This window comes from Lineus longissimus, chromosome 8 (genome assembly GCF_910592395.1).
Source record: "Lineus longissimus chromosome 8, tnLinLong1.2, whole genome shotgun sequence".
Classification (NCBI taxonomy): Eukaryota; Metazoa; Nemertea; class Pilidiophora; order Heteronemertea; family Lineidae; genus Lineus; species Lineus longissimus.
The window spans coordinates 9,800,335-9,824,923 of NC_088315.1; the positions used below are offsets into that span (position 1 = coordinate 9,800,335).

Here is a 24,589-nt window from a genome sequence, read left to right on the forward strand (position 1 = left end):
CTACTGCCCCCCCCCCCCCCCATAAACAAAAGTTAAATACGGCCCTATGATTTTCGTAGTGTGATGTCCAACCATTTTAAAAGGTCGTTCGGACATACACCATGACAGGTCTATTGATTTTCTTATTCAGTTCGACAAATGGAAGTGTAGGAAGCCATATCTATCTGTTTTGTATATCAAGACAATGGTCTCACGATCCATGGCTCAATACAACAAGACATGACCAACTTATTGGACTTCTCTGGCTTGAAAGGTGCCAAAAACCTTGAACAAGAATACTATGCTTTTGTCATTCATGTACACACATGTGGTATGCTATTGCTATGGTATAGTTTGTATTGTTAAAGTGTTTATCAAGCAGACCTGGTGTATTTTGGAAAAGACATATCCCAGGGGCATTGTGCTCACCTGGGACAATACAGTCGGTGACTATTCTGAATTGTTCTGACAAATATTTAAAGTTCACTTCTAAAACCCATCACAACTGTGAATAAGAAGATTGGAATGTACCTGCAATACAATTTTGTACACGTTTATAATCATAAGCGTTTTCACTTTACCCAGAATTTTCAAATCCACTGTAAAGTTTGAGTTAAAAATCGCTGAGATAAGTGTAGACTGAGACCACTGGAGTCAATGAGCATATGTCAGATACAGGTGTCTTCATTTTCAGCTTCAAAGCTTTAAAATCTTTCAACTAAAATTACCTAAGCAGCATCAGTTCATTAGCTGATGCCAATTAAGTGAAAAGCTTTCACTATTTTTTCCTTTTTTCGAGGAATTATTGCATCTTTGAGCAGATGCATGAATGATTTAAGAGATTGCTGTTTCTCCACGAGATAAAGTGCAAGTTGTTGGGATAAAAGTGCTCTTGGCTACAGGTAGGCTGGCAACACAAAACAAATAATTTCTAGTTTCAACTTTCAAGATACAGACCATTCAAATCACCCAATTTTATTTTCAAACCTGATAAAGTGATACAGCAGAACCTCTCTATTAAGGACACCCAGGGGACTGACAAATGCAGTCCTTAATAGAGAGGAGGTCAAATTGAACTGAAACCACCAATGTTGGACCAAACCTAGTGTCCTTAATTGAGAGGTTGTCCTTAATAGAGAGGTGTCCGTTAATGGAGGTTCCACTGTATATAGATCCATAAAATCATCAACATTGTAGCAGTAGTTTCTTCAACAGCACCAGGTATGGACCAAGTGTCACTGGCAAGCTGACAACCTCAATCCTTCCGATCAAAGGTTGGACGCTCTTCCAGTGTGCCACTATGAAGAGGCATGGGTGAATCAACCACAGTACAAACACAATGCGTGCGTTGTTCTCATCTTGTAATGATTACATTAGATGGAGCCTTCATCCCAAGGTCTGTTCGAGACATTCCGACCTCTCCCAGTGCTCAGTATGCCAGTGAAAACACTGACAAAATCTGAGCTGAGTGCACCCCACGGGGAAAAAACCAGCCCATTCCTTGCCCAAGGACAACCAGTGGTGTAAATATCTAGGCAATGGAGGTCACCTGGGAGATTCATGATAATGTAAAACCAATCACATGAATGATAGTCTTTGGATGCATATCCATGCATGTAGACTGTTTGTTGTGGTGTTTTCCTTGTTCTGCATCTGGTTATGACCTTCCTTGTGAGTATTAGCCTGACATACATGTACATAAAATGAACCTTTGAATTGATTGGCCTTAATAGTGGCCATTCCCACTTAAGTGAAAACTGTAAAAAAATTACAAGTGATTGTTGGTCAGAATCAAGTCGTGACATCAGCTGTCCTTTTAGTTGCATGCCATTGATGACATCACTAACCAATCTGCAAAGGCACACGAACAGTTTTAGACTAAATATACTATGTTTCATCATAAAACTATAGGCCTTTATGACACATCGTTTAATCTCATCAGAGGCATCATAAAAATCTGTTTTATTTCAGCTTTAAAGTGGGGGTCTTGGCCTACTCCTGCGTTATAAGCACCATCAGGTACAAGGAAGCTTTACTTTAGGTCACACAATATACCGCTATCACTAGCATGTTTCAGCATTGGGTGCCGTATTTAAACCCCAGGTCATGTTGGTCGGTTTGCGCTAGACATGCTAGACCAGCAGCATTTCTTCCAAGTTTTAATCATCGTACCATATACTCACTATTACACTCTTATAGTAAAACCTCTCTATTTTAAAGGACACCCTCGGGACTGGCAAGTGCTATCCTCATAATAATAGAGGTGTCCTGATAAGAGAGGTCAAATTGAATGGAAAGAAGCAATTTGGGACCAGACCTAGTGTCCTTAATAGAGAGGTTGTCCTTAATAGGGAGGTGTCTGCTCCTAAAGGAGGTTCCACTGTACTGGCAATGCACCACTGACTGCAGCCTGAATATTCAATCATGGGCAATCACGTTGCATAGCTACAATGTAATTCGGAGCTTTTGTTCACATGCCGAACATATTGCAATATTTTCAATAAATTTTCTTACTCCAATAAGCCCGATAACAGGCGTCTGGCCACGACACAGCTCATAAATAATGCATCTCATTTACCTACTGATTTCTTACGATGTAGCAACGTAGCAACTCCCACAAAATGTAGGTAGCCATTAAAACTACACTATGTTTAGCTAATAGCCTACCTGTTTCCGATACTAGCATATTCACATATTAGCTCCATGCTAAGTGCCGACAGTGTATTAGCAAAACATTTCTCCATTGGCTAAAAACTTATAATGGAAGCTACTAAACGGCGATTATCCTCAGAACCACTTTCCACCAAGATTACACCACACATCAATTTTAAAGCCTTTACAAACTTTAGGTGAGCTGTGGAGAGAAAGAGCTGGCGTAGCGATCTCACCAACATTCCTTCAAATTCCGGTAAGGTAATGTAGAACATGAAGGATAAACACTTAGGGAGATGGAAAGGTTACTGAGATGAGTTACAACAGCTTTACAATCATACAGCCACTGAGTTCTTGAAAACAAATTTCTCCAGTTCTTTCATAGTACAAACATCAAACCACTGACTCACACATCGCGCACACTCGGTCTGTTATTGCTCCACACAGAATACTGTCAAACCCTTTATTTTTTTGTGGCATCAATGGTTACGGAGGTATTTTCCGGAAACGAAACTCTACATACAGAACGTCGGACAGCCGGCCAGAGAAGAAATGAGATGACCCATCAACTACTGTGGAACCTTCCTTAACGGACACCTCACTAGTATTAATTTAGTATTGATTTCAGTTGAAACGTGACATGGAGGAAGCTGCCCATTACATAACTAAATGCAAGAATTCATTAAGACTTGTCTATGAATTCTTGGTAAATGGGTCCACCATGGGACAATTGGACTAAGGGTGTATTCGATCCTGTTCTTGACTCCACGAATCAGCATCAGGAACAGCGCAGGTTTCAAACAAACAGGAGTGCCTCTCGGGTAGTCAAGACGCGGAGAAAGAGACCGAGTATTCTTCTTCCTTTTTGAAATATTATCAGGCTTCTCTTCGACAAGGGCTCCTATCTCTTGTCTACTAGAATCACTAAACTAAGTGTCACAACTGTCAAATCAGATATCAAGATGGGCCCCGCCGTTCTTTGTTCTCGTCGGTCTGGGTCACACTACACAAGTGCACTGTGCAGGGATTCCACAAATCATCTTTTCAGTTTCCATCAACAGGGAACAGACCTACCAGTAACACGAGGGTAGGTGTTCTGTTAGACGGGTCCGACAATCAAGGCTTATCCAATAATACAAGCAGGCCTTTTCCGTTTTTGACAAAGACGAATCAGAGCCAAAATAAATGAAATGTGCACACTCAGATTACAAAACATTACAAAACATGTCGTCCGTCGTCAGAAGGCCTCAGCCGACTTCGGACAATCGAACTCTTTGAAGAAGTTTGTTTGGGCACTGATAAGTCATGTGTTTCACCTGGAACAAAAAGGGGTCACTGTGGGTGTGGCTTATGGCATTGTCCGAAGCCTGGCCTGGCTTTAGTAATTTAGACGCATTCAGTGATTCAGAGTGTGCGCAGTTGATTTGTTATGCATGGCTCTGAGTTTGACTGATTCGTCTTCTTCGAAAAGGCTTTTGCCAAGGCTATGTGGCCCTTTATTCCAGGTGAAACGCATGACAGCATTCCCAGTACATGTACATGTACGTATAGGAACCTGCATGCTGTCAGTACAGTACAGTCTTCTCTCACACATCACGTCAGTCATTTTCTTGGACAGTGGCGCCACCAACGGGATTTCAGACCTGTCAAAACATAACATAATGAGGCGATTTTATACATGCACAATACAGCGCAACTACACCATCTAAAAAAGAAATACACGATGCATTACCTCTCGGACATCTTTAAATATAATCCTAACTGCACAAATAATCCAAAAGACTCGAGATAACGTAGAAATTACAGTTTATCTCCGCTTCGGATGGCGAGACTCCCATCTTAATCCGCCATTTTGATTCCCAGCGAGGCGTAGTCACGAAAAATGCCGCTCGGCTGAAAAATACTGTTCCTAACTAATATCTGCTATTTTCAGGGGTGTAATGATAAATCAGTACAAGTAGTTCAGGCATAAGGTCTCTGTAAGCTGCTTGAGGCCTAATTTGGGGTAATTTGCTTTGTTTTATTAATTTTTCCAACCCGGAAGTCAACACTGCGCAAGCTTGATTGGTAAATTTTAACTTCCGTTTTGCCGAATGTTTTGGTTTTGGTGATTTTGGTTTAGATAAAAGATCACAGAATAACCACGATATTACAACATTCTAGCTTATGGAATTAATGTTAGTTTGTGTGTAGTATTTGTTAGTCAAGGAAAAAACTATTTTCCCCAAAAATGCCAGCTTCAAGGGACAAAAATTGACTGAAGTTATGTCCTGTTTGTCAGCTGATGAGTTTCAATGCACATATGGCATGCACATGCAGTATACTTTTCACATTGTGTAGATGTACGGGGGGGGGTACTGGTATAGTGGCAGTCCAGTGTGTACATTGGACATTGGTTGTTTGGAATCACACTAATGGCTATGTTCAGCTGATCGAATAGTTTGTTTAAGTTCCAGTTGTGTGGAATTGGCTTGGGATAACCCGAGACTGGCGAGATAGAGAGCGCTATCCAAAATAAATGGCAATGCATGTCTTTTGAAATGGGCAGTGGCTTTGATGTTGAAACCATACGTTCCCTAGTTCCACTCTTTATTTAGAGACTCTGATATAATTCTGTCTCTAAAAAGCACTGTTTTCTTTTAATTGCAGGTATAAAGTGGCCAGGATGGCTTCAGTAAATTACACAGAGAAGCAGGACGACATCTCAAAGGATGACTGGATTGGAAAACTTCGAGGTCTCCATGTCACTAGGGCAGATATGAATCGACTCATCATGAATTACTTAGTCACAGGTATGACCAGACTATGCGCCTTAGTCTGCGTTGTTCTGTAGTAATGTTCTGCCCTGTGATTTGAAATGACCTTTGAAATGTTGACATTTTTGTGGTGTGAAGTTTGCGTTTGATGGTGCATTGGCGGGAATAAAAAAACACTTGTGAAAATTTCATGATTTAATGTAGTACCTCAGAATGCAAATTTGCTAGAAGGGCTGAGAAATCTATTTCAAGGCTCGCCACTTTACAGATATGGACATCAGTCATCAGATTTCAGGCTTGTATTCATGTCGCAAGCTTGGACAACCTATCATTGTCTCGTGAGACATCGCAATTGATCTTCGTAAAACCAAGTATATTTTCTGATTTATACATGGTAAAATCAATTTAAAAACAAGTCGGTCAGATTTTACAAACAGAAAGAAATTACTATCAAACAAAAAAATCCAATATATTACAATTCCAGATTTTGTGATTTTGCATCTTTGAAAATTAAGCCCTTTGAGAACACTGCAACTGTAATTTCAATCTAATTTTGTTTTGTTTTTCGCAGTGCTATAATTTTACAAATTTTGCAGAGAAACGTGAAATTAAAATGTACGCGATAATTTCCTGGGCTACAGTCAATGTGTTTTCTAATTTCAGAGGGCTTTAAGGAAGCAGCCGAGAAATTCCGCATGGAATCTGGGATTCAGCCAACAGTTGATCTGGACACGTTGGACGAGCGGATAAAAATACGAGATGCTATTCAAAATGGCCGAATAGAAGACGCAATCTCACTTGTGAATAATCTCCACCCTGAGCTTTTAGACAATGACAGATATCTGTATTTTCATTTACAGGTATGTCTTGCTTTATAGGTAACTGACTCGTGTCAAATTTCACCATATAATGTTTTAGCTGTTTTTGACAAATGACTACGTCACTTTCTCATAAATCGGTAAGGTTTTCGAATCGAAATGCACATTTTCTAGAAATTGATGGTTTAATCCCACCCGGACGGCTCGCTTCAATGCCGTTTTCGTTGATGACGTCACAACATGAACATTTTCGCGGTCGCTGTGGTTTACATTCAGCGATTTTATAATAAATCTAATCAAAAATGGAAAATTTGAGGTCTACATTTGTGATCAACAATTAAAAACGGACGTATTTCCGCAAAGTTGTAAATCACATCATAGTATCACTTTAAGTCAGTCCGCTCATCTCCGAGTGTAACTATCAGAAAACTGGATCAAATTTTGAATCGTATAAACACAAATTATCCTTGCCAGACAGCATTTTCTTGATCTGTAAATGCCACTATAACGTACTCGATACTATTTCAGCAACAACATTTAATTGAGCTGATTAGGGAGAGGAATATAGAAGATGCTTTAGACTTCGCCCAAACGCATCTAGCCGAGCGTGGTGAGGAAAATCCTGAAATCTTATCGGAGCTTGAACGTACATTGGCACTACTTGCATTTGAAAATCCAGAACAGTCCCCGTTTGGTGAATTACTACATCCCTCTCAGAGACAAAAGGTAAGATTTGGTAGAGAATTCCACAGGGTGGGCCAGAGAAAACTGATCATTTTTATTTTGACATAATGAGGAGACTCAAAGCTGAGCGGTTAACATTCTTGGCTTAACCACGCAATCGGGTCTGTGTTCGGTTACGGGGAGAGCCCAGGATTGTATTTCTGGATGAAATGGCCTTCAAGGAAGTAAAGTTCCCGACTCTTCACGGTCCATCAAATGAGACATGTAACCAAAAAAAATACTGACTGCATCTTCGGCCAGGGAGAAGAAGCCCTGGCCTTAACATTCTCCTGTCTAGTTCGATAAGGTCTTATGCTGGCACTGTCATAGACACCAGCTGCACGGTATCTTGGCTTTTTGTGTCATTCACAAAACAAGGTTGTCCAAGTTAAGCAATTTGACCAAGATCACAAGCAATGTGTTGTGTTAGTATTAAGGTCTGGTTGTTCAAAGCAAGTTATGTCACTAACTTAGTGTTAACTTTAACTTAGTGTTGTCTCCTTCTGTTGAGCCCATTAGACTTAACACAGAGTTAAAGTTAACATCAAGTGACTATTTTCTTCTGACCAACTGGGCCCACGGGTAGAAGCCACAATGTTCGTATTATAAATAAGAACACTTTAATCACTGGACTAAACCACCCGTCTAGTCAAATACTTTGACATTTTTTTGAACATCTGTCAGTTAACTCCCACTTGTTTCTGTACTTTTTCAGGTTGCAAGTGAATTAAATGCAGCAATTCTGGAAATGGAAAACCGAGAGTCGACGCCAAAATTAGCAAACTTATTGAAACTGTTGCTCTGGTCACAAGATGAACTTGACAAAAAGAAAGTGAAATATCCCAAAATGGTGGACTTGGCTTCTGGTGAGATACAGGAACCGAAGTGATGTGTTCAGTGTGTGTGTCTGTATGCAACTTGGCCAAGTCAAATGACGTCAACAAAAACCAAGTCAAAATAAACTGAGGTCACATTTTATCTGGAGGTTGACAAAATCCTGTCCTTTTTGTGACGGTGCCCAATTCAAAGGAATTGTCTAACATGGGATGGATTCTTCAAGAACATCCTGATGGTGGTCTGGATGTGAACAAAAACATTTTAGAACCTTCCAGTGTGAAATTTCCTGTATTCTGACAAATTACCTGTTTGACTTGCGCAAGTTTTATGTAATTATTAGAAAATGGTATCGACGGAATTAATGAGGGTGCATAGCTGTTTATGGAATATTTATGACGTGTTTTGACCCTGTTTTGACGGTGCATTCAGTTACATGTGGAGTAAGTTAGCGATGTTCGGAGGCATCCAGTAGCTGACGGAAGCGTCATTTCAGGAATAGCTGTTTTAACAAGTTTGTTACTCTCTATGATCAGTTCCAGTCTTTATTTTATACGTGAGGGCTGATCCCTTTCAATACATTTTGGTACTTTGTTGGTTCATGAAAACTGTAATACCTGATTAGAGTAGGTGGAAAATTCAAAGTGTGTTGTAATATTGCTTCACTTTTCTTCCATTTATTTCAAACAATACTTAAAGGGGTACGTCGTTGGTAATTACTTGTGGTCCAGTTCAATAGAAATCCTCCAATACACAATGCCGTAGTGCAGTTGTTGTGAATACAAATTTTTTAAAACTTGGTATTCATAGTATTTGTAAATTAGTCTACACAACGGCAATGTTGAAATTTATATTTAGTAGGTATTTCCGCAATTGGACATTTTCAAATTCAATTACAAATTCAAAACTTTTACCGAACGGCGTAGGCCTTTAAGAGCTGCCAAGTGTTGTCTGTCGGGTAAGTCAGGATAATGTGCCTGTCTTTAAATTTCTATACCTAGAATATGGAAACAAATACTGTTCAAAATCTGTAGACATCTCAAATGACATGTTATGCATATCTCGTGTGAATTTCATCACAGTAGCCTTTGGACTTATTTGGCAGTTATATCATACCTTCTGTTGGACGTCGCATCAAAAATCACAGCATTGGTCATTCACCATTTTCGTTAAGAATGAGCCACTAATAAATTTTGGATTGAAAGCTTTGGGACCACAAAACAAAACAATAGATATCGACATTTAGCCTGAAGAATATCAACGTTATCTTTTCGGGCTGTATAATTTGATTCAAGGACCAGATACTAGCTTCTTTCGGCACATCCTGTGCCTTTTTCAAATTATACATGTACTTGGTGAGGCACAGAATGGAGTATACAGCCTATCACATATTCATCAAAGTCCAGGGAATCCTCTTTCCTTTTATAGTTTGTAGTTTCGATTTGTCGGATACCACGACGACAGCTTTCGAGCCATAAAATGTAACTTTTGAATGAGTCACCTGATGGGCTTCAATTTCCTGTGCATGATGGGGTGGAGTGGGATGGCTGCAGTCACGTAGCACAGTTGCCCTGCACTATTTTCCCTGAGCAATGAATCATAAATTCAAAATCACACCATCTGAAAATCTGTGCTCGTTTGCTTCGGTAAGCTACGCTTCGCGTTGCCCTTGTTGGCCAAATGAATATTCAACTCTCAAAAAGCATCTCAGTAATATACGGTATTCTTCACAGGTAGATCGACACAAAAAGTTCATTGTAAAATTTGTAAGATTTTTTTATTGGTGTTTAGGAGCATGTTGAAGTATTTTAAATATTTCTATTGTCATATGATATGAATTTTCATCAAATATTAAATGAGATGTGGATGAACTCACTCATTTTGATTACTTCTATGAAGATCCTCTGAGCAATTGGATGAGACTGGCCATGAAATAATCTCACTGATTGTCTCCACTATATCGTCCAGCCTATGAAGATCCTTTGAGTGATTGTGACATTGTCCATGTGACTGACAATGAAATCATCTCGCTGATTCTCCCCACAATATCTTCCAGCCTATGAAGATCCTTTGAGTGGATATGACATTCTCCGTGTGACTGACCATGGAATCATCTCACTGATTGTCTCCACTATATCTTCTTGCCTATGAAGATCCTGAGTGGTTGTGACATTGTCCCTCTGTCTAGCCATGAAATCATGTCACTGATTGTCTCCACTATATCTTCCAGCCTATGAAGATCCCTTGAGCGAATGGTTGCGACATTGTCCCTGTGTCTAGCCATGAAATCATCTCACTGATTATCTCCACTATATCTTCCAGCCTATGAAGATCCCTTGAGCGAGTGATTGTGACATTGTACCTGTGATTAGCCATGAAATCATCTCACTGATTGTTTCCACTATATCTTCTTGCATATGAAGATCGTTTGAGCGGTTGTGACATTGTCCACATGACTGAAAATGAAATCATCTCATTGATTGTCCCCACAATATCTTCCAGCCTAATGAGATCCTTCGAGCGAGGGGTTGTGACATTGTACCTGTGTCTAGCCATGAAATCATGTCACTGATTGTCTCCACTATATCTTCCAGCCTATGAAGATCCTTTGAGCGGGTGTGACATTGTCCATGTGACTGGCCATGAAATCATCTCACTGATTGTCTCCACTATATCTTCCAGCCAATGAAGATTCTTTGAGCGGGTGTGACATTGTCCCTGTGACTGGCCATGAAATCATCTCACTGATTGTCTCCACTATATCTTCCAGCCTATGAAGATCCTTTGAGTGGTTGTGACATTGTCCATGTGACTGGCCATGAAATCATCTCACTGATTGTCTCCACTATACTTTCCAGCCTATGAAGATCCTTTGAGTGGTTGTGACATTGTTCATGTGACTGGCCATGAAATCATCTTACTTGTTGTCTCCACTATATGTTCCTGCCTGTGAAGATCCTTTGAGTGGTTGTGACATTGTCCCTGTGACTGACCATAAAATCATCTCACTGATTGTCTCCACTTTATCTTCCAGCCTATGAAGATACTTTGAGTGGATGTGACCTTGTCCCTGTAACTGGTCATGAAATCATCTCACTGATTGCCACCACTACATTTTCCAGCCTATGAAGATCCTTTGAGTGTTTGTAACATTGTCCATGTGACTGAACATGAAATCATTTTAGTGGTTGTCCCCGCTATATCTTCCCGCCAATGAAGATCCTTTGAGAGGTTGTGACATTGTCCACGTGACTGACCACGAAATCATCTCACTGATTGTCTCCACTGTATCTTCCTGCCTATGAAGATCCTTTGAGTGGTTGTGACATTGTCCATGTGACTGGCCATGAAATCATCTCACTGATTGTCTCCACTGTATCTTCCAGCCAATGAAGATTCTTTGAGCGGGTGTGACATTGTCCATGTGACTGACCATGAAATCATCTCACTGATTGCCTCCACTTTGTTTTCCGGCCCATGAAGATCCTTTAAGTGGTTGTGACTTTGTCCATGTGACCGACCATGAAATCATCTCACTGATTGCCTCCACTATATCTTCCAGCCTGTGAAGATCGTTTGAGTGGTTGTGACTTTGTCCATGTGACTGGCCATGAAATCATCTCACTGATTACCTCCACTATATCTTCCAGCCTGTGAAGATCGTTTGAGTGGTTGTGACATTGTCCATGTGACTGGCCATGAAATCATCTCACTGATTGTCTCCTCTATATCTTCCTCCCTATGAAGATCCTTTGAGTGGATGTGACATTGTCCCTGTGACTGGGCATGAAATCATCTCACTGATTGCCTCCACTATATCTTCCAGCCTATGAAGATCCTTTGAGCGAGTGGTTGTGACATTGTCCCTGTGACTGGCCGAGAGATCATCTCACTGATTTGGTCATATGAATAAAGACTGGCAAATGCTTTTATCTAAGACTCCATGTACATAGGCCTTTTTGTACAAAATTGAAGTAAAAGCGTTTGCTATTCTTTATTCATATCAGCCACTGTCTCCACTATATCTTGACTGGCCACGAAATCATCTCACTGGTTGTCTTCACGATATCTTCCCGCCTATGAAGATCCTTTAAGTGGTTGTGACTTTGTCCATGTGACTGGCCATGAAATCATATCACTGATTGCCTCCACTACATCTTCCAGCCCTTGAAGATCCTTTGAGCGGTTGTGACATTATCCATGTGACTTACCATGAAATCATCTCACTGATTGTCTCCACTACATCTTCCAGCCCTTGAAGATCATTTGAGTGGTTGTGACATTGTCCATGTGACTGGCCATGAAATCATCTCACTGATTGTCTCCACTACATCTTCCAGCCCTTGAAGATCATTTGAGTGGTTGTGACATTGTCCCTGTGACTGACCATGAAATCATCTCACTGATTGTCCCCACTGTATCTTCCAGCCTATGAAGATCCTTTGAGCGGATGTGACATTGTCCATGTGACTTACCATGAAATCATCTCACTGATTGTCCCCACTATATCTTCCTGCCTATGAAGATCCTTTGAGTGGTTGGGACATTGTCCATGTGACTGGCCATGATATCATCTCACTAATTGTCCGAATTATATCTTCCTGCCTATGAAGATCCTTTGAGTGGTTGGGACATTGTCCATGTGACTGGCCATGATATCATCTCACTAATTGTCCGAATTATATCTTCCTGCCTCTGAAGATCCTTTGAGTGGTTGGGACATTGTCCATGTGACTGACCATGAAATCGTCTCACTGATTGTCTCCACTATATCTTCCAGCCTGTTAAGATCCTTTGAGTGGTTGGGACATTGTCCATGTGACTGACCATGAAATCGTCTCACTGATTGTCTCCACTATATCTTCCAGCCTGTTAAGATCCTTTGAGTGGATGTGACATTGTCCATGTGACTTACCATGAAATCATCTCACTGATTGTCCCCACATCTTCCAGCCAATAAAGATCCTTTGAGTGGTTGGGACATTGTCCATGTGACTGACCATGAAATCATCTCACTGATTGTCCGGATTATATCTTCCTGCCTGTGAAGATCCTTTGAGTGGATGTGACATTGTCCATGTGACTGACCATGAAATCATCTCACTGATTGTCCGAACTATATCTTCCAGTCAATGAAGATCCTTTGAGTAAAGTGGTTGTGACATTGTTCATGTGACTGGCCATGAAATCATCTCACATGTTGTCCCCACTATATCTTCCTGCCTAAGAAGATCTTTTGAGTGGTTGGGACATTGTCCCTGTGACAGGCCATGAAATAATCTCACTGATTGTCTCCACTATATCTTCCAGCCTATGAAGATCCTGTGAGCGAGTGGTTGTGACATTGTCCCTGTTACTGGCCATGAGATCATCTCACTGATTTGGTCATATGAATAAAGACTAGCAAATGCTTTTATCTAAGACTCCATGTACATTTACACTAGGCCTTTCTGTACAAAACTGAAGTAAAAGCGTTTGCTATTCTATATTTATATCAGCCACTGTCTCCACCATAACTTGACTGGCCACGAAATCATCTCACTGGTTGTCTTCACTATATCTTCCCACCTATGAAGATCGTTTGAGTGGTTGTGACTTTGTCCATGTGACTGGCGATGAAATCATCTCACTGATTGTCCCCACTACATCTTCCAGCCTATGAAGATCCTTTGAGTGGTTGTGACATTGTTCATGTGAATGGCCATGAAATCATCTCACTGATTGCCCCCAATATATTTTCTAGCCTATGAAAATCCTTTGAGTGGATGTGACATTGGGCGATATGAATAAAGACAAGTAAATGCTTTTACTACAATTTTGTACAGAAAGGCCTAATGTAAATGTATATGGAGTTTTAGATAAAAACATTTGCTGGCCTTTATTCCTATCACCCATGTGATTGGTTGTGAAAAATTGTAACATTGTCCACACAGTTGTTTGTTGGTTGTGACAGTGATCGACATAGCCTTTAAGGGGTTATGAGATTATGCATAAATGTTGTCCATAATTTGTTACAACATCATTATATTGGGGTAGCTTGTGGGGTGCAGGGGGCAAATGCCCCCAGAGGTCACCAAAAAATGTGTTTTGACTGTGCTTTTGTCCGAAATATTTCAAGTGTTATTCTGCCCCCAAGAAAGTCTTTTGCCCCCCCCCTTCTCAAGACCGAAAAGCAAGTTACGCCCCTCTTCTTCAGCAACGTGAGTGTTGGAAAATCATCCCATGTTTAGTATAAAAGTCAGGAAGATCAGTGTCATGGTGCATTGAGCAAGACACTTCACCCTACATTTTATTGTCCTTTGAATGAGAAGTCAAACCAAGGTTCCAAGCCAGAAACATGAGGTTTGCAATGGACCCTGCATCTGGCCAAAGCAATTTCTTACTATGTATAGGCCAATAACCCAATTGGGTTCAGACAAAACAAACAAGCATTTCATACACATATTCATTTGTTTATTAAAATGTACACAATACCATACAGTGCCATGAACAAACTCCGCCACTGAAAATCTTCTGAATAGTCAATGATACAACAGAAAAAGACAGTCTCCACATTGTGTCCAGGCGGCCACCCCTATACCCCATTTCAAGAAAAATGCCACTGCATGAAAAAGAAGCTTAAAATGGCTGGAAAAAGTTGAAAGTTTTTGACTTAGGTCATACTTCAGATACATTGGCCGATATTTATAAGACTAGTAAATGCTTTTACTTTAAACTTCATGTACATTTACACTAGCCATCTCCGTAGAAAACTGTAGTAAAAGCATTTACTAGTCTTTATAAGTATTAGCCATTATCTATATCATTTATATTCCCAGCTAGAATCAAGAATGTTCAAAGATTGTTTATTATTCCCTAAAGTGTCCAACATCACCAGCCAAACATATACTCCATTGCTTTTGACATTATACTGGAATTCTTCTGAGGCGTGTTGCTTTGCGAGACAACCTGTAAGGAAACAAAGGATAACATTTATACAAACAAATAATTTTACATCTGACATAATTAAGAGAGTGTATCATACTACTGAGCAAGTGTAAGGGCCCAAGTAAATGGTGGAAAAAGCTGGGATTGAGCAAGACTAACAAGTTCTATGCCATGTGGTGAATTATTTTGGTAGGCTTGCTGCTTTATCACAAGGGGCCCCAAGTCAGGAAATAAATTTGCTTCAAAGCTTTGTTGAAAAGACTATGAATACTGGACCTCTTTAACCTCTCAATATCTCATCACCCTAAAACTTGGATAACTGATCTGTAAAGGCTTTTTGCTTCAAAACGCAGTTGAAAAGATTTTGAATACTGGAGCTCTTTCTATAAACTCTCAATATCTTTACACCTCTAAAACTTGGTTTACTGATCTGAAACTTTAAGTTTCTCCGAGTCTGATCTTACCTCATGATCACTACTTGCCGCCCGGTAAGCAGCAGTTAGTGGTCTCATTGGAGTTGACTTAGATGTATTGAATGATTCCCCTGGTCCTATCTGTTGTATGGGTGTACCTAACATGCTCTGATGAAGATGATTGTCTCTGTCAGACTCCATCACACTCTGGAACACAATGGGAACAATATTAGATGGTTTATTGGGTCCTATCTGTTGTATGGGTGTACCCAACATGCTCTGATGAAGATGATTGTCTCTCTCAGACTCCATCACACTCTGGAACACAATGGGAACAATATTAGATGGTTTATTGGGTCCTATCTGTTGTATGGGTGTACCCAACATGCTCTGATGAAGACGATTGTCTCTGTCAGACTCCATCACACTCTGGAACACAATGGGAACAATATTAGATGGTTTATTGGGTCCTATCTGTTGTATGGGTGTACCCAACATGCTTTGATGAAGATCATTTGGAACAATATAAGACAATTCTGGTTACAACCAGCCACCTTGCATCATTCCTGAGAAGTTACATCTGATGGTGTTCCTGTCAATCATGCCTAATTTTCATCATCCATTTGCCAGGCTTCTCACATCCTTCGCCGAACGACCAATCTTGGAGAAGATGCGAAATTGGTTGATCGAGAAATGAGACCTTATAGACAGCAACATCATCAATTGCATATTCTTACAGATGCAGCAGTGGCTGGCGAGTTGCATTGATAAACGGAAAATGGTACACCAAAATATTGATGAGAAAATGTATTCAGATATTCATCATGACTAATTGGAATCCATCAACTCTTCTTGTTGAACTTTTATCCCATCCTACAGAGATTTCTTCAGCCTCATCAAAGAGGTAAGAAATTTGTATTTCAACAAAAATTCGAACTGTTTTTGGGGGACATTTTTCATGACTAATTGGAATCCATCCACTCTTCTTGTTGAACTTTCATCCCCTCCTACAGAGATTTCTTCAGCCTCATCAAAGAGGTAAGAAAGCCATATTTTAACAAAAATTCGAACTGTTTTTGGGGGACGTTTTTCATGCACAGCGGTACACAACCACACACTCACCTTATCTATACAAGGCTGTACTCCAACCATGATACCATTCCCGAACACTTTACCGTTTTTACTGAGCGCTTTCTTTGCCTGTATTTTTGATTGAAAGTGAAGATGCATCCAGTTACCATCATTTGCTATCTGAAAAACAAACGAGTTCAACTTATCAGTGCTGAAATTAGAAGTTAATATGAAGAGAGCCCCATTAGCAAATTTAAGTGTCAATATCCATAATCCTGCATCCAAAAATACAATTTACAAAGGTAGACCGAGATTTCTAGCAAGGTGGTCAATTTACCAAATTAAGGGGCGTTTTCCAAACATCTTAAAGAGAATTTTTGAGGTCGATTTAAATTTCAAGAGTCCTTGAGCACAAGGGATTTTCAGTCTAAATTTCTCTTGAAAATTGGTCGTCTGCACCCACTGACCCCCCCCTTGCTTATGCTAAGAATTGATTTAAAACTAGTCTTTATTAATTATTGCTTACGCCTTTCTGTGTAAGACCCTGCCGATTAGACTATTGCCGTCAAAACTTACTGTGTGTTTGATTATATTTCCGTACTGTGAGAACTGCTGTAAGATGAACGAGGTCGCTGCTGGCGGGAACCCGAATATGGTTACCCAAGTTTCGTCAAGCTCATCATCAGGTCGTATTGATTCACTGAAAATAGTGCGTAAATTCAACTACAGGTATGTTTTTGAAGAACACTCTTACTGGATAATCGTAAGAAACTGACTGGATATTTCAGACAGCATCCGCCAGATTTCTTGGCATGTTGGTACTTTTGTTGAATTCCTGCACACCAAGTACAGGAAACGGTGTCTGACTTGGGGAGGGCTCTTATCCACCGGAGTACTTAAAGAAATTCAACTTCAGATTTTTACTTTGGGGCAGGTTTGCTCTCAATGTTTGCCACAGTGAAACAGTATCTGACTTGTGAGTTTTAGCCTCTTGGACTTGGTGGCCAAGCCAAGAATCAGATCAGATCAAAATTCGGTGTCAGAGGTTACATGTGATAGGGAGTCATGTATTGAAAGATCAGTTTTGAGGCTCAGCCAGTACGACTCTTTTTCTTTACTCTCAACTGGCCAGACATGGTCGAGTAGATATGTGCAGAGTAGTAGGTGCACTTTTTGATTTTTAAGGAAATATTTTTGAATTAGACTTGGGAATTAAGCTTTTGAGACTGGTATATGTGTTACACCAAGCTTTTGAGATTGATAATACACTATAGTGGTAAAGGGCCTACTTAAAACACACATTTATTGTTCAAATAAAAGTTCACTACCATGTAAATCTAGATATATGGTAAAGTTACACAAACCGGTAACTTTATTTTCATGAGGATTTCCATTAATCTTACCCTTGCGTATAAAATGGATCAATCTGTGTCGGCGAGGGAACTTGCTTCTTTTGTTGTGATCCAAACGGCCCAATGAAACTATGAGACATCTCAGTCGGCGGGGGCCCAGGCGTGGAAAACTGGGCAGGGGACCTTCCCATGTCTGAGGGGAACTGTGGCGTCCTCGCATGACTAAAATCCAGCTGGAAGTAACGAAAGGGGCTGAGTGGTTAGGATCCATCCCTTGGATTGTGATTCTAGCGAAAAACTACCAGGGCGATTTTTCTGAAACTCGTATAGTTGACACCATGGCCCAAAACAATTGATTATGGAAACACAATGAATTGAAAATGACTTAATTAATATCTTTTGTATTGCTTCAAACCCAAAAACGAAGGGTATTACCCTTAAAAGTGGGAGCTTTGCATTTTACAAATTGCACTGCATTGTATTAGGCAAGAAAATACCTAATCTGAAAGTTGACATCTTTTCCAATAGGAGGCAGCACATGTAACAACACTGTTCACGCAAGAGCTCAAATGAGTTTCTAGATGCTCTATTATCTCTATCTACAATCATTTACTATCAACAATCACTGCATTGACCAGCTGGTTTAATGAACTAATTTCTGATTAATTTTGTTTATATAAATGACCAGCATAGATATTTATTTTGTCAAATAAGCTGGTGACCTATTTACGCAATGCAACACCACGAAACTCATAAATTTCCAAAACGTATAAAGTGCAGTATTTCACAGGATTAACCAGCTGTCCTTATCTTGGGGTGAGCTCCTGTTCTATGAACGCATAGTGAGGGCAGGCCTGCTGACACCATTAGCTATACAAACTCACGCATCACCCAGCAGGAAACTGCAGGGCTCGGGTGCAATTTTTGGAACTTCCCTCAAAAATGGGGAAAAAACAATGATATAAGAGTAGAACTATATGAAGCACTTCCAGCTTTCAATGACTTGATTAATCATTGGAAGTGCCAGTGTGTCAAAACAACACATTTCTAACTGAATAACCTGAATTTCAAAAATGCAGTTGTAAAATATCGACTTAGCCTACATGAAGAGCTAAACTTAGCGTCAACTTGACCATTTATCTGTATAAATAATGGTGGGATGGTATATTACAGGGAGGGCCACTACCGCCATTAAGCTCAAACCAGCTAATTCTTCATGCAACTTGGCTAACGCCAAATGTTATTTCTGTTGTAAAATTTTCAAGTCGTGCAAACTTGTCAGGAATCACCACCTGGACTTAAAGTTTTTAGAATACAGGGCAGGCCCTTATATATTATCATGTAGGAGGAAACCGGAGCTGGGAAGGAAATATCTCCGTCAGATTAACCCACTCTTCTACATGACGATGTGAACCAGTTGGGGATCGAACGGCTGACAACTTGGACACCTTCTCCTCACCTGTCTTTTCCCAAGAGCAGCATTTCCAAATGGACTAGCGACAGGGGCAGGACTAGTTATTTGATCAATCAAGCCCTGGACAGGTGGGGCCCCAGTTTTATCTTTGGTCCTATGACTGTAGTCCCTGAAAAAAAATACACACATGTACAAGATGGTTTGAAGAAACAACATTTTTCAATGAAATACAGTAGAACCACCCTTAGCGGACATCTCTCTATTAAGGACAACCTCTCTATTAAGGACAGTAGTTTTGGTCCAAAATTGGGTTTTTACATTCAATTGGGCCTCCCTAATCAGGACACCTCTCTATTAAGGACAGCACTTGTCAGTCCCGAGGGTGCCCTTAATAGAGAGGTTCCACTGTATTTGCATTTTTACACGAGTCCTTAAAATTCAACTTAACCCTTTTATCATGTCTCACAATGGTTTGAAAAATATGTTGCAAAAGGTGAAGTTACCACTCTGGATAATTCTGTATTCAAGACTAGTCTTCATTCATACGTGATACAGCACTGTCATGACTGTGATAGTGCGATGCTCAAATAGACTGTTACCTAGTTTTTGCCTCCGACCTTGGTGACTGAAGGAAACCCCCCGACTGTGCTGCGGATAGTCGGCCTGGTGTTCCATGCGGAGGACTGTGACCACTGGGGGAAGACCATAACGATCTCTGGTGTCCTGGCTGCAAAAGTTGAACGATATTTATATTTCTTATAAATTTTCTTAGGCTCCATGGTCCATTTTCGGATCTTTGCCATAGGATTTTAGTCCACATCAGGTTACACATTAACCCCCTGTCATGCCTACGACGTATTTGGGACCTTTAGCCTGCTCTGGCAGAGGCACTCAGGTACAGAGAATCTCGGTTTTAAGTCTCAATCAAAGGACTGGCTATGAATTTTACTTCCTTGATACCCATGTTGGTTCATCCAGTAATACAAATCTTGGTTCTCCCCTGAATCAAACGCAGGCTCATTGCCCGATAGCCAGGCGTCTTTAACCTCAAGGCTATGAGGCTCCTCCAATAGCATCTAAAATTACACAACAAGCATTCCTTACAGCTGACGGGTCAAATGTTAATTTCTGAGTTCAGTCGAAGCTGAGCAATCGGGAATATTTTTTGTGTCCATTTGGATCTTCTACTGAATATACGCAATACTCCCAGTGGACAACTCGAAAGTACTCAGAATGTTAATTTCATTCCACATTTTCAATGGTTCTCAAAGTGTCTACCTACAGACATAGCAGACGTATCACCAAGAAGATAACCAGGTAGAAAGGATGCCTGATGAACTGGACTAGCCGCTGGAGAGCCGAGAGTCATTGGTTCGGAAGATGGGCCAGATGAGGGTGAGAACATTATTGTACTACTGAAATGAAATGCGTCAGTGTCAGTAAAGAATGAATCATGCTAATTAATGAAGGTTGGGCGGGGAGTATCACCAAGGAGTTTTTTAAATTGGCAAGGAAAAGTTGTCTTGAAAATATTCTTCTCCATCATAAAAAACGCCACGTCCTCTGCAAAAGTACAACAATTACATTTAACATGGCAGGGCAATGACACATCATCATACTCAGTTTGTTTTGCGCCTGCCTCAACCTCGATTTCTTCTTCTACGTCAGCCAATAGAGGCCCACACACCAGGCAGAGGAAGCCACTGTTGGCCGCAACAAACAAAAGACCGCATGGTCGCACACCACATGATCTTTTGTTCGTTGTGCCTATATATAGGTTTGTTTGGGTCTGCAAGTGCAATGACTTCCTCCGCCTGGTGTCAAAGAGTCTTTCATGGATGTTTTAACCTTTTACACTACAGGGCGAGGATTCAGCGGCGTGCCTATATTATAAACAATCTACAATGTTTGCCTTGGATGAAATTCAAAATAAAAAAATTAAGTTTAAGCTTGACGGTTAACCATATCTTTCATTTTCATGGCCTTGGCTAAGGGCTACATTGCTATGTTAGGACTAAGTTAGGTCAATACTGTCCAGAAAGCTGCAAAAGCCTGCATGCATGTCCCCTCGGCCTCAGTCCTGGTCCTACTTTCACATCTTTACTTTGTAGTGTATCGGTAGCCTTACAAAAATAAAAGTCATGAACTGGAGGCCACTTGAACAGAATGTGTATGAATGTCCCAAATCATAAAAACTGATTTAATAATCACAAAAAAGTATGTCCGAAAATAGGCTAAAATAATGCTTCCAGGCTAAATCCGGTTATCGAACCCACTTTCACTTCTCACTTTTCTATCATTTTTCCCTTTCATTTTCTCCAGACCAGGAACTATACCTTTGAGTATCAGCATAAGACAAAGGTTCAGTAAAGGAATGGTCGCGTTTGATCAGCAATCAGACCCAAGGAAATAGCAAAAAGAGTGGTAGAAGTCAGTAATTATTCGATTTCCACGGTTTTGAAAATGGCGGAAGTGACTTTTAGCTGGCCGCTAGCAAAATCCGCATATTCGATTAAAAACGTTTGGCCCATTAATTTATTTCTTGAGCAAAAGTGTATCTTAACGATCTGATATGGTAGTTGTTGAATGAAATCGGTCAGAAAACTTGAGAAAAGTATTTATTTAACGCGCTATGAACGAATTTTTATCGCGAGCTAAAAATTAATTACTTCGAAATTTCCTCCAATCAAAATTTGTGTTACAAATTGGTTTTGGCTTGTCCGGTGTTGTGCTAGCAGTCGAGCACCTACCCTCTGATGACTGCAAAGCTGTATTTTGATCGACCTTTATCATCAAACTCATTTGTTCAAACTATTGGTTTTTAAGATTTATCAAATCTCTTATTTGATAAAATATTTTCTATTGAATAAATAAGTGCTTCAATCACTAGATATAGAGTAATTGTGTTGTAGTAAGAGGGGTTGAGAACGGCTTTTAGACGAGCCAATTGCACAGCCTTTACGTCATCTGCGAATTCAAGGAAGCCAAAAGACATGAAAGAAAACCAGACACAGGCCTAATGTTGTTCTCGGATTAATTCAGGACCACTCAAGTGTATCCGTGTTTTCAATCGCCTTTGTTGTGGTAGGTATAATGACGTCTGATATGTCACGCATCGACGATTGTCAAATGATCAAATCTTGAACGCAAACGCATCATGAAAAGCCAGTGCGTTTGTCTGTTTGATACCAAAATTGTTTTGTTGATCACTCGATCTAGGCCCCTAATCTGTAATCAATGTGTCAGATTGATCATTTTATCAATCAATCGTGTTGTTTTCGTGTAGGGCCTATAGGCTATGATTTTCATGCCATTTCCTGCCCATCCAACATGTCAAAATAAAGGAGGGAATGGCCAAAAGATCGGAAAACCGTATCGTCATAATACGGCGGCGCGTACCGGTGTGACGTGGTCGTGATCTGCTTGGGGGGGGGGGGGGGGGCACAAATCTGCCGTTGCCATTGACACCGCAACTGGAAAGTAAGTGTTACAACGCTGGCAACTGCGTCGGACTGTGTTGTGATCTGTTGTCTCCTATGAAATTATGTCGAAGATGATTTTTTCCACATGATGCCTGGACCCTGGTGGTGTCACAAATCACTGTTTGCACAGTCACAGTGATTGCATGGTCGATATGAAAATAACCTGGTTGTCGTCTGGTAATCCCTAAAGTAAAAATAGTGCTGGGGATAGCCTGGCCATCCTCCAAGCAGCTATCCTGAAAAACAGCTTCACGGACACACACACACAGACATAACATAGTAACTTAGATACAGTGGAACCTCTCTTTGCGGACGCCTATCAAGGACAACTTTTCTATTAAGGTCACTTGTTTTGGTCCCAAATTGGATGTTTCCATTCAATTTAACCTCGCTGATCAGGACACCTCTCTAAGGACGGCACATTGTCAGTCTCATGGGTGTCCTTATTTGAGAGGTTCTACTGTTCATTACAAAGCCTGGGCCTCCCGTCTGTGCAGCAGACCAAATTGTCCTTGGCATTTTGTCGATGGTGCACCTTGGCTCGATATACAGCAGACCGGAGCCTATTACAATTTGTTGTTAGACCAACTGAACTGAGATCAAACCAGGGAACTCAGAGGTGACAATGACAGGCGTTGATCGATGTTGAGTCACTGAGCCACTTTCAGACCCCTGACTGAGTGACAGGGGTTGATCGATGTTTTCACCGAGCCACTTTCAGGGCTCTTACCAAGCCATTACCAAATTGCCAACCAAGCTGAGCAAGCAGTTCAAGACAATTTCCTTTCCTCTGACGAATGGGAGAAGGGTCACAGAATGGTCATCTACATCGGTCGAGTGCCTCATTTCTAATTCAGAAAGAAGCTACATAGCTTGTGGAAGACAAAATTCAGGCGATGCAAGTGTACATGGAAGCACTGGTCTGTTTATTCTCGATGGAGTGGTGATATTATCATTGATGATGGAATTACAATTAATTAGGATCATAAATAAAATCTAATGATATTGCAATAAACAAGGGATGTTGTTCTACAATGTTCTGTGCTTATGTTTACAATTACTACATGTACTAGACTAAGCTTTTGTATTCCACCTGTTCTTCCTCTGTATGTATGTCTGCATAGGCTTATGTCATGTATGCTCATGTGGCTTACATGTACAGGAGAACCTCTCTACAAAGGACACCCTCAGGACTGACAAGTGCTGTCCTTAATAGAATGGTGACCTGATTAGAGAGGCCAAATTGAATGAAACGTTCCACTTTGGGACCAAAACTAGTGTCCTTAATGGGGAGGTTGTCCTTAATAGAGAGGTGTCCGCTAAGGGAGGTTCCACTGTAGTTACATGACTAAGATAATGAGGCTTCCACATGATTTCATAATTCATATCTGTCAATAATGCGTCTGCCTAGTTGGCCGTTTTCTATTTTTATCGCGAGGTATTGGATTTTTCCTATCAAGACTTTCATATCGACAGCCTGGTTTACTGATGAAAGTGTTCATGTAAAATGTTCATTCTCGAAGTGGTTATGGTAATATGATACTGATAGTGCAGACTAGTCTGGTCATGTACATGTACGACATTATTATAAAGTGCATGGTGGTAGAAATTAGAATGGAGCGTTGGAGGTAGAGTGTTTTCTTGGTATCAGGAGTATTTTTGTTAGAGCTGTAGGCTCGCTAAATCAAATAAATATGATTGAACTCTTAACCCTCAAGGGAATGTAGTTTTCTTAGCCAGTTATCAAGTTAGTATTGTGTGGCCTGTGTGCTGGTACTAGTGCTAGTATTGATAATGAGTGTATGTTCCGAAAGTCTGATATGATGCAATCAGATTATATAGCCAAAAGGTTCCATTACTTAGTTATATTAGGCCTTTCTACACGAGGACAGTTGGAACCGGCTTTGAGCCAGCTCGAGGCGGGTCAGGATGATTTTTACCGTGTAGAACGAAATCAGAACCGTCTCCAAGTGACCTGACCCGAGGCGCGTTAGCACTGCAGTCTCGAGTCACTTGAGGCGGGTTGGAGCCACTTCAAGACGCTTAATCTCTCGTGTAGAACCGATCTGGCCTCGAGTCACTTTGCGCACGGTACTAAAATCGGGTAGCGCAGTATATCATATATATATGATCCACCGAATAAAGAGTCACATGCGCCACCATGCGAC

The 24,589-nt window shown here is 40.6% G+C and overlaps 4 protein-coding genes and 1 non-coding gene across 7 annotated transcripts in view; 3 read left to right on the forward strand and 2 right to left on the reverse strand.

Annotated features, from left to right (window-relative positions):
- The window catches only part of LOC135492671 (rho GTPase-activating protein 39-like), a 165,188-nt gene extending 160,714 nt beyond the window's left edge, over positions 1–4,474 (reverse strand). The window contains exon 1 of the mRNA XM_064779248.1: positions 4,364–4,474. Coding sequence (XP_064635318.1) covers positions 4,364–4,374 — 11 coding nt within the window. The 5' untranslated portion in view covers positions 4,375–4,474. The remainder of the gene's footprint in view (positions 1–4,363) is intronic.
- A 76-nt stretch (positions 4,475–4,550) lies between these two features.
- On the forward strand, positions 4,551–9,623 carry LOC135492264 (glucose-induced degradation protein 8 homolog). Of its 2 annotated transcripts, none has more exons than XM_064778617.1 (5): positions 4,551–4,636; positions 5,281–5,423; positions 6,051–6,247; positions 6,734–6,931; positions 7,644–9,623. In XM_064778617.1, the coding sequence occupies exons 2-5, from the start codon at positions 5,297–5,299 to the stop codon at positions 7,815–7,817; spliced, it is 696 nt and encodes a 231-aa protein (XP_064634687.1). In that variant the 5' UTR covers positions 4,551–4,636; positions 5,281–5,296; the 3' UTR covers positions 7,818–9,623. The 2 variants fall into 2 exon arrangements, with proteins under 2 accessions (XP_064634687.1, XP_064634686.1); XM_064778616.1 differs by lacking the exon at positions 4,551–4,636 and adding an exon at positions 4,719–4,808.
- A 4,616-nt stretch (positions 9,624–14,239) lies between these two features.
- On the reverse strand, positions 14,240–21,412 carry LOC135492612 (nucleoporin NUP35-like). Of its 2 annotated transcripts, none has more exons than XM_064779165.1 (9): positions 21,276–21,412; positions 20,222–20,354; positions 19,539–19,666; positions 18,985–19,108; positions 17,577–17,758; positions 16,750–16,873; positions 16,225–16,353; positions 15,154–15,309; positions 14,240–14,710 (listed from the first exon to the last, which is right to left on the reverse strand). In XM_064779165.1, the coding sequence occupies exons 2-9, from the start codon at positions 20,342–20,344 to the stop codon at positions 14,633–14,635; spliced, it is 1,044 nt and encodes a 347-aa protein (XP_064635235.1). In that variant the 5' UTR covers positions 20,345–20,354; positions 21,276–21,412; the 3' UTR covers positions 14,240–14,632. The 2 variants fall into 2 exon arrangements, with proteins under 2 accessions (XP_064635235.1, XP_064635236.1); XM_064779166.1 differs by having other exon boundaries at positions 20,222–20,351; positions 21,276–21,402.
- On the forward strand, positions 18,325–18,457 carry LOC135493065 (U4atac minor spliceosomal RNA). Its single transcript, XR_010448179.1, has one exon. It is a non-coding gene; the product is annotated as a U4atac minor spliceosomal RNA (small nuclear RNA).
- Positions 21,413–21,913: 501 nt separating the features above from the next.
- The window catches only part of LOC135492003 (rho family-interacting cell polarization regulator 1-like), a 63,161-nt gene continuing 60,485 nt past the window's right edge, over positions 21,914–24,589 (forward strand). The window contains exon 1 of the mRNA XM_064778054.1: positions 21,914–22,023. The gene's annotated coding sequence lies outside the window, so the exon portion shown is untranslated. The remainder of the gene's footprint in view (positions 22,024–24,589) is intronic.

Coding starts and splice junctions, on each gene's coding strand:
- LOC135492612 (XM_064779165.1), bottom strand. CDS start 20,344: ATGTTCTCACCCTCATCTGGCCCATCTTCCGAACCAATGACTCTCGGC. Junction 19,667..20,221: donor GTGATACGTCTGCTATGTCT/GTAGGTAGACAC, acceptor CAACTTTTGCAG/CCAGGACACCAGAGATCGTT. Junction 14,711..15,153: donor CGGCAAGTAGTGATCATGAG/GTAAGATCAGAC, acceptor GTTTCCTTACAG/GTTGTCTCGCAAAGCAACAC.
- LOC135492264 (XM_064778616.1), top strand. Junction 5,424..6,050: donor CATGAATTACTTAGTCACAG/GTATGACCAGAC, acceptor TTCTAATTTCAG/AGGGCTTTAAGGAAGCAGCC. Junction 6,932..7,643: donor ATCCCTCTCAGAGACAAAAG/GTAAGATTTGGT, acceptor GTACTTTTTCAG/GTTGCAAGTGAATTAAATGC.